We start from the raw sequence: 15,125 nt of genomic DNA on the forward strand, positions 1-15,125 counted from the left end.
TTATAGCTTATGTGGCAATTTCTCGATTTCCTTCTGGGACTAGCTTATAGCTTTCACATGCCTCTTCGTAGATTTCATGTTAAATGACTTCATTCCTGCTACACTATTTCTGGGTATTGTAGTTTTGTTCAATTAATTGATTTCAATCATTTCATTGGCATTACAGTAGCTAGAAGAGTGAAACTTTATGGAGTTGTGGGAACAAAAATTTTAATATTGAAGTTTTGTTAAAATTTAAAATTAAGTATGGAAACTTGTACTTGTTGAAATTCTAATGTGTAATCTTCAAGGAATTTCATAAGTTACTAATTTCATAAATAAGACCCAAGAGGTATTCCAAGTAAAAAAGACATTTTCCATCCATACTAGCATAAGTTGTTAGATACAGGTTCTTTGAGCACTTGCAGTCCTTGAGGATAGCTTTTGAGGGACGATTTTCTTTGTACTGACAAGAGGTTCGGATCTTGTAATTGGCACTTCTACTATTTATCCTTTCCTCTTAAATGCTCAATAATTGGTATATGTTTCGTCAAGGAAATTTTGTCAAACTTGATACTTATGATTTCCCTTTTATGGTTAATTTTATTTACTGCATAATTCATATTGGCTCTTAGATTTATCATGGAATTTTAAATCCTAGCAACTTTTACATCATAATTTAGAAACGAATGAAGTATGTTTTCTACATTTATATCAAAATAGAATAAATTTGTGTGAATACTGGTTGGGAATTTATAAATTATAGTAGTTTTTGTGTTACTTTCATCTTTTCCTAGAATTATATTAGTAAATCCTAGACCTTAAGACATCCGACATTATTCAGAATTAAGAAAATGTGGCATTTGTAAATCATGGAAATCAATTGAAGTAATAATAACCCAACCATCCGGACTATGCACATATATGTCAAAAGTAAGAGTGACCAATTGAATGCAGAACAAACCCTCTTATTGATGTGGTTGCTCACCTGAACGCATATATCCAAACAGGCCTTGTCCAAAAAAGCTGCACTTTGAAGTTGAACCAACCTTGCATTGTTTATATCGACTTTTTAACACAATCTTACCAGAGGACTATGGTTATGACATAGGCAGATTCAAAGAAATTCTCAATCTAATAACAAGCTACTGCCATCCACTGGCTTCCATCCTCACTGTACAAATCCATTTCTAAAATTGCAATTCCACAATCAAAAGATGTCATGTAGCGCCCCCATAGGGAGTCAGTACAGCACATCAACTATCAAACATTAAGATTGACTCTCTTTTCTTTTCCAATAATGTAAAACTAAATAAGAACCTTGAATACGTAATGTAGGATGGCTAAAGATCTAGAATTTCTAATGCAATCTTGCATGAGGTGCAAGATAAAACCACAAAAACAAAGAATCTGCACATTATCAACTAAAAATTTTAACAAAACTTTTTTTCAATATTAAAAACAATATTTAGTTCATTCTAAGAGATAATTAAACAAAATCCCAAGATATGAAACTCCACAAGAAACACTGATGAACATTAAACTTGAGCAAAGGTCAAGTTAACACCTTAAACAAATAATTTGACATGTATCTCACTTGACAAACTTCTGATCGCACAAAAAAAATAGTGGCTAAACAATTTAAAAAATAATAACAAAGATAGAAACCAACTCAAATTAAAAAAACTACCATCATCCCAGTAGTTTATCTTGCTCTTCATACAAGATTGCATAGAAGAAAATAAGCATCATGACCCAGTACAAGAAGTTTCCCTTAGAAATTAGTTGTCCACATCTATGAAGCACTCGAAAAAGACACATCTAACGATCATACACATAGAAAAAAGCTGATTGTACTTCAATATTCAATGTTCACTGAATTTTAACTACCTCAAGAATCCAATTTATAACCTACAAAGCACCAAAAAAAAGTAACTCCTGATAATCAATGAAAATCTACTCAAAACAGCAGGTCAAATCCAAGTTCAGTAAATACCTTCATCATCTTCTAAGTTATTCTAAGAGATTGCATAAAATCTTTCCTGTGATGTTGATGAGAACTCAACAATTTGGTGACGGGCTAATATAACAAAACCTAGTAACTTTTGATGGTTCTCACAAACAGGAAAGGAAAAGATTCTTACGTTCACCCAACATTTTACTGATCACTTTCAAATGTCCCTACAATAATTCCTTCTTCACCTCAAAATAAATGGAATAGCATGCAACTCATTTTAGAGAACGAGTATTAACAGACACATTTTATTCAATGAAATGAGGAAATAGAAAATGTTAAAGCAAGAAATATTGGAGCAATTTAATTAAATAAATCTTATTTCAAATAAAAACACTGAGGGGGAAGAAGCCATTTCGAAAAGAAACAGAAGTGAAGTACCTCCTATGTCTTTTGCAGTAAGTGCACTGCACTGCATCCCGCAACGCAATGGGCCACCACAATCCTATCGCAGCAAGGATAAAATAGCAGGTTCACCAAAAAAGATTAGTGACTTCAGCAATAGCACTTCATACCAGGTAATTCAGTTGATTAATATCAAGACACATCCAAAGATTTGTAGGACATCATATGTATAAAAACAAACTAAGAAAATACTAAAATTAAAAAAAAAGAATATTTAATTAGATGAAGTTCTTAGTTTCATTTACTACATTTTTACAGTATAATATCCAAAATATGACTGATAACATAAGAAAGAGATTCCACTTAGAAAGCTTCTAAAGTTTTTAAAGTTAGAGTAAAATGTCCTTCACTTCATCGAGCATAACCAATCAACAATAACGAGACAAGATAGATTCCATTTAGAAATCTTATATATTTAATAACCTTGGACTTAGGTGTCCTTCAATTCATCGAGCATAACCAATCAACAATGAAGAGATAATATCACCAATAACAAAAAACATCAGTTTAAGAATTTTCTATCCCTTTTCTAAACTGCAACTACAAGGTCAATATAAGGCAAATGGTTATCAAAGCTAACTAGAAAATGGACGTACAGTGTTTACTGTGTGACGCATCCCACCTCAGAAAAAATCCTACCAAAATACAGTTCTTATAATCACATACGAGAACAATTTCTTTAAAGGTCCATCCTCTCTCCATGCATCTTCATCTTAAGAAAAGCACATCCCTACTGGAAGTAAAAAGGTTTCAAATAGAAGCATGAAGGAAGAACCCAAAAAAATGATCGAAAAAAAAAAAGATGCCAAATAAGTGCAGGTCCAATTTTAGAGGAACTCCTATCTGGCTTGGTTACAAATATCATGTGGAGTGGAAAAGGCTCACATTGACGTATGGATAAAGAAACAAACAAAGAAAAAAAAAGAACAGAATCGGAGCATTGCTGATCCACAATAATCTATATCTTATATAAATAAAAATTAAAAGTTAAGTTCTGAATAATGGCTTGCGTCCTATGAATTTATTTTACTTGAATTAATGAAATATTAAGTGGAACTCATAAAGGTACGTTAGCACTATCAAAATGGCTACATTCACAAGTATATTCAGAGCGGCAGAGAAAACTTTAATAAATAGTTTTATTCTATTCTAAAATTATCAATAGTATATAAAACGCATAAAACATTCCAGATGTATGTAAGGTGCCACGTTTTAAGTGTAAGCAATCTAGGAATATTTAAATGTAGAAAGAAAAAGATATGAGAAGCTAGAGGGTTCAGCCCGATGAGTACCTACCAGACAATTCAGACATCTTGGTGGATCATGGTTGAATATCATCTGATCGCAAAGCTGTTCACATACAAATTGATGAGCTGAATATCAATGACCTGAATAGAATAAACTTCAAGTAGTTTAATTTGAAGAAATATGGTTAAAGAAATCAAAACAAAACAAAAAAGGCAAGGACAAATCCAAAAACAACTTCATTCCAAAAATTTAAATAACTATAAGAAGTATAAATGAGGACCCTCCAATAAAAATAATAGAAATAAGTCAAAAATAAAAATGATAAAAAAAGAAAACGCCTCAAAAGTCTAACCTGATACCACAGGATTGTCTCATTTACTGAAATCTTGTAGAACCTATTAGACAGAACTTAGCGTTAATGAAGTGTTTAACTATGAAATGGAATTAAAAAATGACAATAAAATGTAAAATAAAATCATAATAGGAAAGGTGGAATAAGAAACTTATAAAATCCTTACAAGATCCAACCTAACCTCCACAAAGATAAAATGTTAAGCTTACACAGGTAAACCAAAATCATAAGCAAGCTCAACAAGATCTGTCTAGCTTAAGGATAATTATTAAGCAAGTTTGCTCGGAAGCCAGATTAAGCCCCATAAGCTTAGCACAAGAGCCAGATACCAAGTAATGAAAGAGTTGCAGTACCAATTATCATGAATCATATTTACAAAACGGTTACAGTATGTTGCACTATCCATCATTTTTTAAATGGCTGAGGTTTGATGATGCACAGAGTTTCAAAAATAGTAGTCTCTTGGCCTCACATGCAGCACCATGCCACTTTGAATCCCCTAACTGAACTGTACTTTGACTTGATAAGAAATGAAAATCTATTAATAGAGCCCATGTGATATAGTTTTGATGAACAGATAGCAAAGGGTGGTCAGCCATCATTAGTCGGCTCATGACCATCAACATGACTAGCAGCAGCCGAAGTAGCAACTGCTCTATGTTTTTGCTAAAGAATCATTTTATTAGCAAAAATTTTATCATTCATTACACTTTCACCTGTGTGAAAACTAGCATTTTTCACAAACAGATAAAGCAGCATTTTTCACACTTTAAAATTATAAAACAGCTGCCACAATTAGTTATGTCAGGTTCTAGCAATCTTGTTAAATGTGCAAAGAAGCATGCTTTCTAAGTATGGTACAGAATGGTAAGATTGCATTTTGCTTTGCAAGTAAATGTATTTATGCAGTAAAGCGCCATACAGAGCACTACGCAGCTTGTGCCCTATTGTTATACAGAGCGCTATGGAGTTTTCTGAGTTTTATACATTAATACCAATCTTCTCATCACAGTTTAATAATAAGTTAATATGGTGCATTATTGAGCCCTATTGCAAGTTTGAGTCATCAAGTGTTTCCATATTCTGTTAACACAAGCCACCTTCTCCTTCCACCAAAATGATCAAGATTCAAGACTCACAAGCTTCTCCTCCGCCCCCTTCAGTGATTTCCCATTTTTCCCAATGCCAACTAGATAGACTACCACGTAATCTTGTTTCTGAGATCCCCCACACTGATATTCCAGACATTCAGTCGTCTTAACGGCCACATTTTCTTCAAATATAAGGCGCTCCTTGTTGAGGTTGTGGGCTCCAATAATTTTGACACCCGGGACTCACATTTCTAGTGTTTGTGTTGAAAGGTTTGAGGGTCAAATTTTCATAAGGCTGATTGGATTGTAGATAAGACACTACAAAAGGATTTCACCCTCATTTTGCAAGGACTATTTGATTTGAGGTTTGAGGTTTCCCATAGGGGAAAGCCTTTCTGATTAATTACCCCTCCCAATAATGGGAGAATGCTTTCGATATAAGTAAGTCATCAACATTGAATATTCAACATACGGTAGCAACAGATTTAGGATTTAAGTTATAAAATTTATCACCTTGGAGCTTAAAAAGGATGATGGGGGAAACGATGAAGAAACCGATCAATATCCCATGGTTCTATCATCTTGGATCATCGTGGTCCATAATCTACTTAGTCAGAGATGTTAGTTGACCCAACCTAACAGAGATATCCCTGACAGCAACAAAGAGTTGTGTCATCCAAGAAATCCATGTAGAACTGGAGTGAACATATTCTAAGGAGACAAATTTAAGTCGACCTTAGTGAATATAAGGGTTTGTACCAATCAGATATTCCCTTATGGTTCATAACTCAAAAGATAAAAGCGGTTTAGAAACATACGGGTTGCGGCCGTAACCATAATATAATGATGTTATCTGTTGACAACCACTCGGTTAGAGGGCTTTGATCATAATCATCATTATGTGGAGCATTTGGTTAAATCAAGCAAACAAAAGACTCAAGTCATATTGTTACTGGCATGAAATTATTTTGAGTGTAAATATAATAGTACACTCGTACTATCAACTCTTTTGTGAGTTAAAGTGAATAAAAAATGTCATCCTTGATAAACTGCTGTGGATGATGAATGAAATTTAATTGAAGTCCTTTACGTGGTTAATTTTAACCTAGAACGTTTTGTTTGATTACTTTGAAAATATTGATTTAAAAATATTAAATTCTTGTAGGGATTTTCAGTCAACGTGATAACCATCAGGGAATTTGAATATATTTAAAACTTTTATATTTAAAATCCGTTTGAGTTTTGTTAAACATTTTAGGATCTAAGCCTTGCCGACTTCAGTTCTAATAAAGAAGAAGATCGGAGGGTGGTTTAGACTTGCAAATTGTATATATGTGATTTCGATATTATTGAAAATAAATAAACTCCTCAACTACAATCCTTAAGAGGAAGAGGATCGCAATAGTAAAGTGGGACTTACAACCCTACCTTATAAACAATGTAGCTGAAATGATTCCTTTTCAAAATATGAATTATTTGAGTACAAGTTTGGCTTTAGCGTGCACAACATTCCTAAGTTATTCATTAAAGCATTTAGAATTTTAGTTGGAGCCCGTGCAGATTAAACCTCATAAGTTTGAATAACTTAAAGAATTTTATAAATTATTAAAACTTGCACAATCTTTAAACTATGAATTTGATATGAAATTTATATCAAAAGATACAAGCAAGAATTTGAAATTATGCATAATTGACTCCCTTTTATAAATATTTTGAATCATATATAACTAAGAAGCGTCCAACTTATTGATTACAGGAGCTTTAAAACTACTCGTCAATATTACAAGACATTTCATTGAAATTAAGGAATAATCATGAAGTTTCCATAGGTTTTGAAGGCATTCATTTGAAACTATAAACATTTATTTGCATATTATCTTGTTGGAGTGCATGCAATGCTACATCTTTGAGCTTTAAGAGGAACTGTCTTCTATTCGCTAGCAGGTATATTGTGAATCCAATGGTGAATTTTCAAATTTCAAAAGCCTCATATTTGAATAATTTTTCATACCATAAAAGCCTAAAATTTAAAAAGCTCGTTTTTAAGCCCCAAAAGCCTAAATATTAAAAGCCTAAATTTCCAAATATTTAAAGCCCTAAGGCCTAAATTTTAAAGCTCAAATTTCAGAATTATTTTTAAAATTCAAATGGTCTACATTTTATATTATTTTATAATTTTAAGAAAACTCCATTATTTTTTGTTATTTACAAGTCCAAATCGCATGAAATTTTGGCAATCTCCCATCGTCAACTACTATTAGAAGGCACAGGAGAGTGCCAACATTCCTAATTGTTTTAAAAAACTCGTTAGTCGGTGTCGTGAGACACTCCAGCTGAGAGCAAAATTTATATTCCAACACACGGTCTTAAAAGGTGCTATAAACCTTCAATACACCTGCAAAAAGAGTTATACCACACTCAAACATTTCCACAAATAGGTATTTTACTTTCCCTTAATGATACTTAATTTCCAAGGACAGATACTCGTGTTTCCCAAGACGAGTATATTAAGTCCCCTGAATTTAAAAAATAAATTCCAAACAAGTTCGTGATTTCCCTAAATGGTACTTAATTCATAAGGACGATGATCAACACAGTTGAAGTGACAAGACGAACAATGAAATAAACAAATATAACACATTTTTTTCTGATTTTTATTTCTTTTCTTTTTTTTACAAGATAAAATATAAAGCAAAAATAATAAATTGGGGGACTATGGGCCTAGTTGCTTTTTTGTGCTCGACTTAGTACTCAGGCTCGATTAACAGGTGAGGTTGGGGTTTTTGGCATGAGGTAAGCGAGTCGGGATTGGATATGAAAGAAGGGGTTCATGGGTTGGATGCTCGGCCTTGAGGATTGTAGTACAAAGAGAAGGGCTTGGGTAGGGTGCTTTCTTGTGCAACAGACAGATACAGCAGGTTTTGGAAAGGCGCATAGCTAGGGCGTGTATGCGATTTCAAGCACGAGAGCTGAGAGGAAACTACGACTGCATCGTGTAAGGCAGAAGGCACGGTCTAGTCTCGTAAATAGAGGGAATCAATAGCGAGGAGGAAGAACCATGAAGTGTGGCTCAACTTCTTCAAGTGAGTCCATGGAAACAAAGAGAAAATGGTGTGGATGGGCTTTGATTTAGGGCAGTGAGCGTGTTGTGGCTTTGTTCAAAGTAGGTGTCAACTTCGGGTTACGTGAGAGAGAGAAGAAAATTGGTGACTTCAGTGTGGGTAGAAAAGGAGTCTTCAATTATGCCTGCAAAGCGATGAGGAAAATAGATATTGAATTTGTGCGCTACCTAGAAAAGAAAGGAGAAGAGAACCTCATAAGTCTCTGACTCTCTATACACGTTGTAATCATATCCTTGTAGTGAAACAAAAAGAGTATGATCATTGGAGTGGAGACGGGTTTCGAAAGTGAGGCAAGGTTGTGGAGCGATGAATAGTGGAGCACATTCGGCAGATTGAGGCATGGAAGGGTTTCAGTTGCTAGGGAAGGCGGATGAATAGGAGCAACCACATGTAGAAGAGGGCCATGTGAATAGGGAAGCGAACGAAGGGTTTCAAAGCAGAGAAAGACGATAATTCCAAAGGTCTTTACACATTGTGTTCCTTTATTCGAACACCAGAGGCGGTGAGGCGTTCTCTACGGCAGAAGGTAGATGAAGAGGAAGAAGGCGTGGGTTTTTTTACAGTAGTTTCGATGTGAGAAGGAATGAAACAAAAACAAGGGGCTTCGTTTGTTTGTAATTGAGGAGAGAGAACAATTATCAAACCAACGTGGGCTTCAAGAGGCAGGAGCATGTAAGATTTTGGAATTAATTTTATTTATTTTCCTCTCTTTTTTATTTAACTGTCAAACCTTGCCCCCAAACAGATGCGGGGTGCATCTGGAGCGAACCATGCTTGTTGTTCATTTACTTATATTATCAACACTATGTTGATTATCTATTCCTTGTAGCATAAAATGTTTAGCTGGAAGAGATCATCTGATCTACCACCTGATGAGCCTGGTGAATATTCTATCTGGCATACATTGATAGCCTTGACCCTCAAAAGGATGTTGATATTCAGGACAAACTCGAGTTGTATTAGAATATGTTTAGTGACCAAGAAATTTATGATAGATTCTTTGCAGATTCTACTATTCATCTAAATTGCTCGTTAGAGACTCTAGAATTTCGGGAGATTGCGTAGTGGGTTACCACTCTCAAAATGAAACATGAAGAGTGTAATAATTTGGATAAGATAAATGGATCAGATCAGTTATAAGTCTTATGAGAGCTTATAAACAGTCGTAAATACAAATGAACGACCAAGACAATCCCAACTTTTGAGTCACTGCTTTAAACTCACACATTAGAATGACCCAAAGATTCACTTGGAGGTCGAGTTCTCAGTCCAGCACACGGATAGGTTGCCGATGCCAGATATAGTCTACAGTCACAAAGAGATACTTTATGAGCAGTTGGGATTTACGAGGCAGTTTACGTATCGTTATTTGGTTACTTTAAGATTTCTTTTGTTTGGATTCAAGGTATGATTGAGTTCTGGGATTCTGGTAGTAGTACATAATGGGTCTACCCTGAGGAGTTGATTGTCGCTGTATGGGACTTGCAAACAGTATCGGGACTTTCAATTTTTTGTCACTGATATAAGAAGTGAATTCCACTACGTTGCAAGCGTTTTCATAGACGACCCTCTAATGATGGTGAACGCCGGATCAAATTAGATTTGAAAATAGTATACCCTAAGCTTTTGAGTCATTGTTGTTTAGCTTATAGATCATCCTGGATATGCATGCGAAACCGAGTTCTGCATTATATTTATATATGAATTTAGATTTTTCTACGAGTGATTATCTATCAGATAGCTCTGCATAGGAGTGATTCATTTGGGTTGGGGTTACAGCACGCTGATTTTTATCAAAAAAGATATGTTAAGCCATCTTCACCGTTGACTTAACCTTTCTCAGCTATGTCAGGTATATGTGTGGAGCTATTTTTAGCAATAGTTTGGTTATTTATTTGTTTACCCTTACACTTCCCTCCAATAAGGGCCACGAGCGTTCACGTGTTTTGTTAGCTGCTAGCCAAGCTTTTATAGGGAGAGTGTTTGTCTTTGGCTCTAGTAGTGTTTGCCTAGATATACAGAGTTTTACAACTCATCTTGAAGTCTAGTTCTCTAGAGCTTCACGTATCACATGGTCCTAGCAATATTTATATGTGTGGATTCATATTCACATTCGTAGAGTTTTCTCATGCCTATAGTGTCCTCTCTATTTTCTGGAGAGAGGATTTTTTACATTTTTTTAGTTATCTCAAGTCCCGTCCACATTAGAACGAGAGAGGGTGCATTTGTTTTTATTCAGATCACACTTGGTCATAGATATATTTTATCTCGTTCACCAACTAGATATAGATCTCTTTCCAAACTACTTTCTTAGCATTGATAAGATTGATGGCACAGACTCCCTTGACAAATATGTTTTTCTCTCTAGAGCATGATTGTTGCAAGTGACTAAGTATTTTATCAGCTTACGACCTGGATGGTTATGTTACAGATATAGATGTTCAGTCACCTTATAAGGCTATCAGTCTACCAGAGGACTCATCTGTTTCGCTATTCTAAGGCTTTAGTTTATGACGGATTACTTCATATGTAGGGAGTCAGTGACGCTCACTTCATGGATTCAACACCCGTAGATGTCAAGTTTTGCATAGCTTCTAGATTATGAATTAATTTTTCAGGCTTGATACAAGATCTGGATTCATTGTAATTGCACCAGGTGGTCCCACAAGAGTGAGCTTTGCTTTCATGAAGCACGGTGCCCGTATGTATGAGTGTCAGGTGAGATTATTAGTTGTTTCTTGAGATCAAAGGTCCCGTCGCAATGTCCCACATGCCAGAAAAAACAGAGGTAAAGTTGTTATTATCATTTTTATTTTCTTTATCGGCAAAACTATATTCATATATTGCTCTCATAAAGTTTCATTTCTAGCTGTCTCTATTTAATCCTTTTTATGATGCAAATAAAAGAGAAGATGATCTCATAGTACAAGACGAGGTTGTCTCTTCGTCGATTAGAGTACAAGCTAAGGAGTCGCCTCCACCTTCTATTGATATTCCCTCAGCAGACAGACACATAAGGAGGTTTCTTCTGCTTTTGTGGATCAGGCGAATGACCATGTTCGTTTGCCATTTGTGGCACCAGAAGAGATTGCTTCTGATCTTGGAATATCAACTGATGTGGAGTTGTTATTTGATGAGTGTCACCTCCCTTGATTTATCTATCATGTCTAGTATACCTCTCTCATATAGCTCTTCGTTGGATGACCGTGCTCCTTTGCCCCTTGTACCACCAGAGGAGATTTCTTCTGATCTTAGGATATTAGCTGATGTGGAGTTGTTACTTGATGAGTCGATGCTGGGTTTCACCTCCCTTGATTTACCTATCATGCCTAATATACTTCTCCTAGATAGCTCTTCAGTGGATGCTACAAGATCGAGTTTAGATAATATCCTCTTATTTTATCTTAATATGTATATGTGCTTGCATTATAACATATTGATATTTAATGTTTCTCTCAAAATAGCACCAGTATGAGCAGATTATAAGTCTAACATTTGCTACAACGCCCTTCATTTATAAATCCTATGCAATGGGACATGCATGCGCCTTGACATTTTTTTGGAGACTGATATCTGAATGAGACTAAGAATCACCTGTCTTTGGAGAGTTTTATAGCAGACGCAAATGCAATGTTGGACTTCCTAGTACACTTTGGTTTGAGTGGGCACAAAGCTTACATATTAAGAGGTGGTATGCCGGTAGCCAGAGTTTTTAGTTTGCAGACTCAAGGATCTTACTATTACTCAGGTCAATTTCTTAATATCTGACCTTCATGAAAAGGTTATAAGATGTCGCGAGCCAGCTGACGTTGCACGGGATGAGTTGGAGAGGTGCTTGAAGCCCTCAAGAGATCTCTCCAACGCTCCTCTGATACTTCAGGCAAGATCGAGAGTTTGAGGACTCACATAATGCACCTTCTGGAAGAAATTAAAGACAATATGTCATGCAAAGTTAGCCTTCAGGTGGAGCACACAATAAAAGTACGGATAATTGAGAGGGAGCAGGAATGAGGAATGATACTAGATTTGTCACCGAGTCATATTAGTTTTCGAGTCATTCATGACTCAAGCACTAGAGGAGTTGTGGGTTGCTAAGACAGAATATCATGCTCTTACGGAGATCATGACACAGCTTCGAGCTCAGCAGTCTCATTTTTTGTAATATATGTTGTGCTTAGTTTGATTTGGTGTGCTCTGAGATTTTTACTTATTTATCATTTTATTAGTAAAATCTTCCCTTTCCTCTTTATTTTATTTGCCCCTTTTATTGACATTTAGTTTCAAACTTTTATTAAAAAATGTATGTTTGTGACAAAGTTTTTTTAGGCTTGTATTAGGTCGGTGACAAGAAAATAATCAATTCTGCACTTAGTGTTTTATCGGACTTGTTGACGATTGTATTTCTTTCATTCAGCCTTCAGCTTTGAATAAACTGTAGGATACCTCTTTCGGCCCCCAAGTTATTTGCTTTGGCAGGCTTGTTGAAGAAGAGTATTAATCTAATACGTGTCTTAAGCTTCATCAAACTTTTTAAAAGTAGTTTGGGATTATTTAATTTAAGCAAGACAGTGAGCTTAGCTTGAAGCTTTCTCCAGCAATGTTCATTTCTATGACCTTTAAACTAATCAAGAAAAATCTCGTTCACTTGAACTTATCAAGTCGAATAGGCTTGGAATTTGATAGTTTTAGTTATCAAACTAGCAAAATGGGGATTTCTCCACTACGACCATTTTTATGGTTTGTTTAGTGAAAAGAAGTGTCTGCGACTCCGCCATATTTGAGCTTATTGAGTCCAACCTTTTTGTCTCAGTTGAATCTTAGACTTGGACCACGACAACTTTGTCTTCTTCAAATTAATATGTTTCAGCTTATAGATATACGAACTTTCCTTTATCTGTTAACGCGTCAAAAAGACTACTGGGTTTGGATTACTTTGTCAAATTGACGAACATAAGAAAAAAAAATCTCTTTTTAATTATTCCATATTTAAATTAATTTGGAGAAGAAATAAGCATTTGTATTGGACATCATGCACAAATCACTATTGGATTTTATGTTGGAGAATGTTGAAGAGATACAACTTTCAAAAAAATTTTGAAGGACATAGAAGTCAATGTGTTCAAATATGATCGTAAAGTTGCACTGAACATAATGAGAAAGTTTAAAAAATGAATGGATCTTTTAAGGATTGGCATAACTTGGTTTGCCACCTTTTTTCACTCTTTCGATCACTCATAAACAAGAAGAGAAATTTAAGAAGGACAAAAAGATTTAAGGAGAACGCTTATTTCTGAAGCTTTAAGCAAACAAAATTTACTATTGATTACAAAGGAGAAAGGGTTATGTGACAATCCTTGCATCATCCTTTTAGAAGGAAATTCTTATGCATAAAAAGGTAAAATCCCATTTGAAGAAAGTGCTTCGCTTAGTAGATATATGATGCCTAAACTTTGGATAAGACATAGTTTAAGTTATAGCAATACTAACTTGAAATTTGAATGACGACTTGCTCTGTTTACATCTTAACTTGTTCATTTCACTTGATTTGTACATGTTGCTTATTTATTTGATGATTTCTTAATCTATTATTAACCCATTGTTTTTGTTTAATTATAATTTTTGCTCATGTTTTTGTAACTGTACAAGCATTAGAGAAATGAAATTTTCGTTCAATTTTTCACAATAATTCGGCTTAAAGATTCGCCAAACATCTCTGAGTCTAGTTTTTAACTTTTTTACAATTCAGTGATAGTCATCAAATTTCAACTTAACTCCCTCTACCTCCCGTCCCCTTTTTTACTAATCCATTATTACCTAGCAGTGAGAAAAACTGAAAGTAATCTTTCAATCTCCTCCAAAGGAAACGGGTATCCCAAATGTCCCAAAAGAGGACCCGCTTGTGATTTTGCGAACTAAATCACAAATGCCTCAACAAATCCCACAAAACGGAAGAAAAAAAAACGGATTAAAGCAAAAAACAATACCCGTCTTCGCTCATGACGCCATGGGGAAACTTCTGGCTGGGCGCCGCCAAGCTGTAATTGTAAAGATTGTTGCTGTAGATAGCGCTAAACTCGCATCGTCTCCCCTGCGCGAGTAGCGCAGCCAAGCAGAGAAAAAGCAAGCAATATACGAGAACCCTAGCCGCAAGGCGATCTGCCGTCGGCATAGCTGCAGTTTGCGGAGGAGGGCACGCAGGTCGAGGTTGTAGGAAATCTGAGAGGGAAGATGAAGAAAAGCGGAGGCCCGAGGGGTTAATTTGACCGTCAGATCCTAGTGAACTGATGTAGCCATGAATCCGTGTGCGACTCAGCGTGGATGTCTGTGACTTGCTTGGATTAACAAATTGTTTTGTTCTGGATAGAGCTGTTAAAACGGTTCGTTATTCGCGAACAGCTCATGTTCGACTCGTTAATTTTATTCGATAAGTTAACGAGTCAAACATGAACTAAGATGTGTTCGTTCGTGTTCGGCAAATAGAGCCGTTAAGACGGTTCGTTGTTCGCAAACAGCTCATGTTTGACTTGTTAATTTCGTTCGATAAGTTAACGATCCAAACACGAATTAAGATGTGTTCGTTCGTGTTCGGCTCGTTTTGGCTCAAAACACTACTCATCAAGTTAAGAATGTTATTATTGTCTTATGATGTTGTACAAACACCGACAGTAATTATTCATTTTTATTGTTAATAGTGCATGTTCAGTTTCTTGTTGTTTATATTTTAATAAACAACAATTCTGCAATTGTGTAGGTAGAAGAGCTTGACATGATTTGGGTTGTTCAAAGGACTCGTTGTTCGTGAACAGCTCATGTTCGGCTCGTTAGCTTAACAAGCCGAACACGAACACACTTTTTGAGCTCGAAATATAAACGAGCCGAACACGCGCTAAGGTTTGCTCGGCTCGCTCGTGTTC

The 15,125-nt window shown here is 35.5% G+C and overlaps 1 protein-coding gene across 4 annotated transcripts in view; it reads right to left on the bottom strand.

Annotated features, from left to right (window-relative positions):
* Positions 1-14,508, bottom strand: part of LOC110025772 — a 63,483-nt gene extending 48,975 nt beyond the window's left edge. For all 4 annotated transcript variants that reach the window (XR_002294151.1, XM_020726422.1, XM_020726423.1 and 1 more), the window contains exons 1-4: positions 14,196-14,508; positions 3,999-4,041; positions 3,695-3,748; positions 2,375-2,438 (exon numbers count right to left, since the gene is read on the bottom strand). Coding sequence is in view for 3 of the 4 variants with exons in the window: in XM_020726422.1 (XP_020582081.1) it covers positions 2,375-2,438; positions 3,695-3,748; positions 3,999-4,041; positions 14,196-14,380 (346 nt within the window). In the remaining variant the exon portion in view is untranslated. The remainder of the gene's footprint in view (positions 1-2,374; positions 2,439-3,694; positions 3,749-3,998; positions 4,042-14,195) is intronic.
* Positions 14,509-15,125: the final 617 nt, after the last annotated feature.

This window comes from Phalaenopsis equestris, unplaced genomic scaffold (assembly GCF_001263595.1).
Source record: "Phalaenopsis equestris unplaced genomic scaffold, ASM126359v1 Scaffold000330, whole genome shotgun sequence".
Lineage (NCBI taxonomy): Eukaryota > Viridiplantae > Streptophyta > Magnoliopsida > Asparagales > Orchidaceae > Phalaenopsis > Phalaenopsis equestris.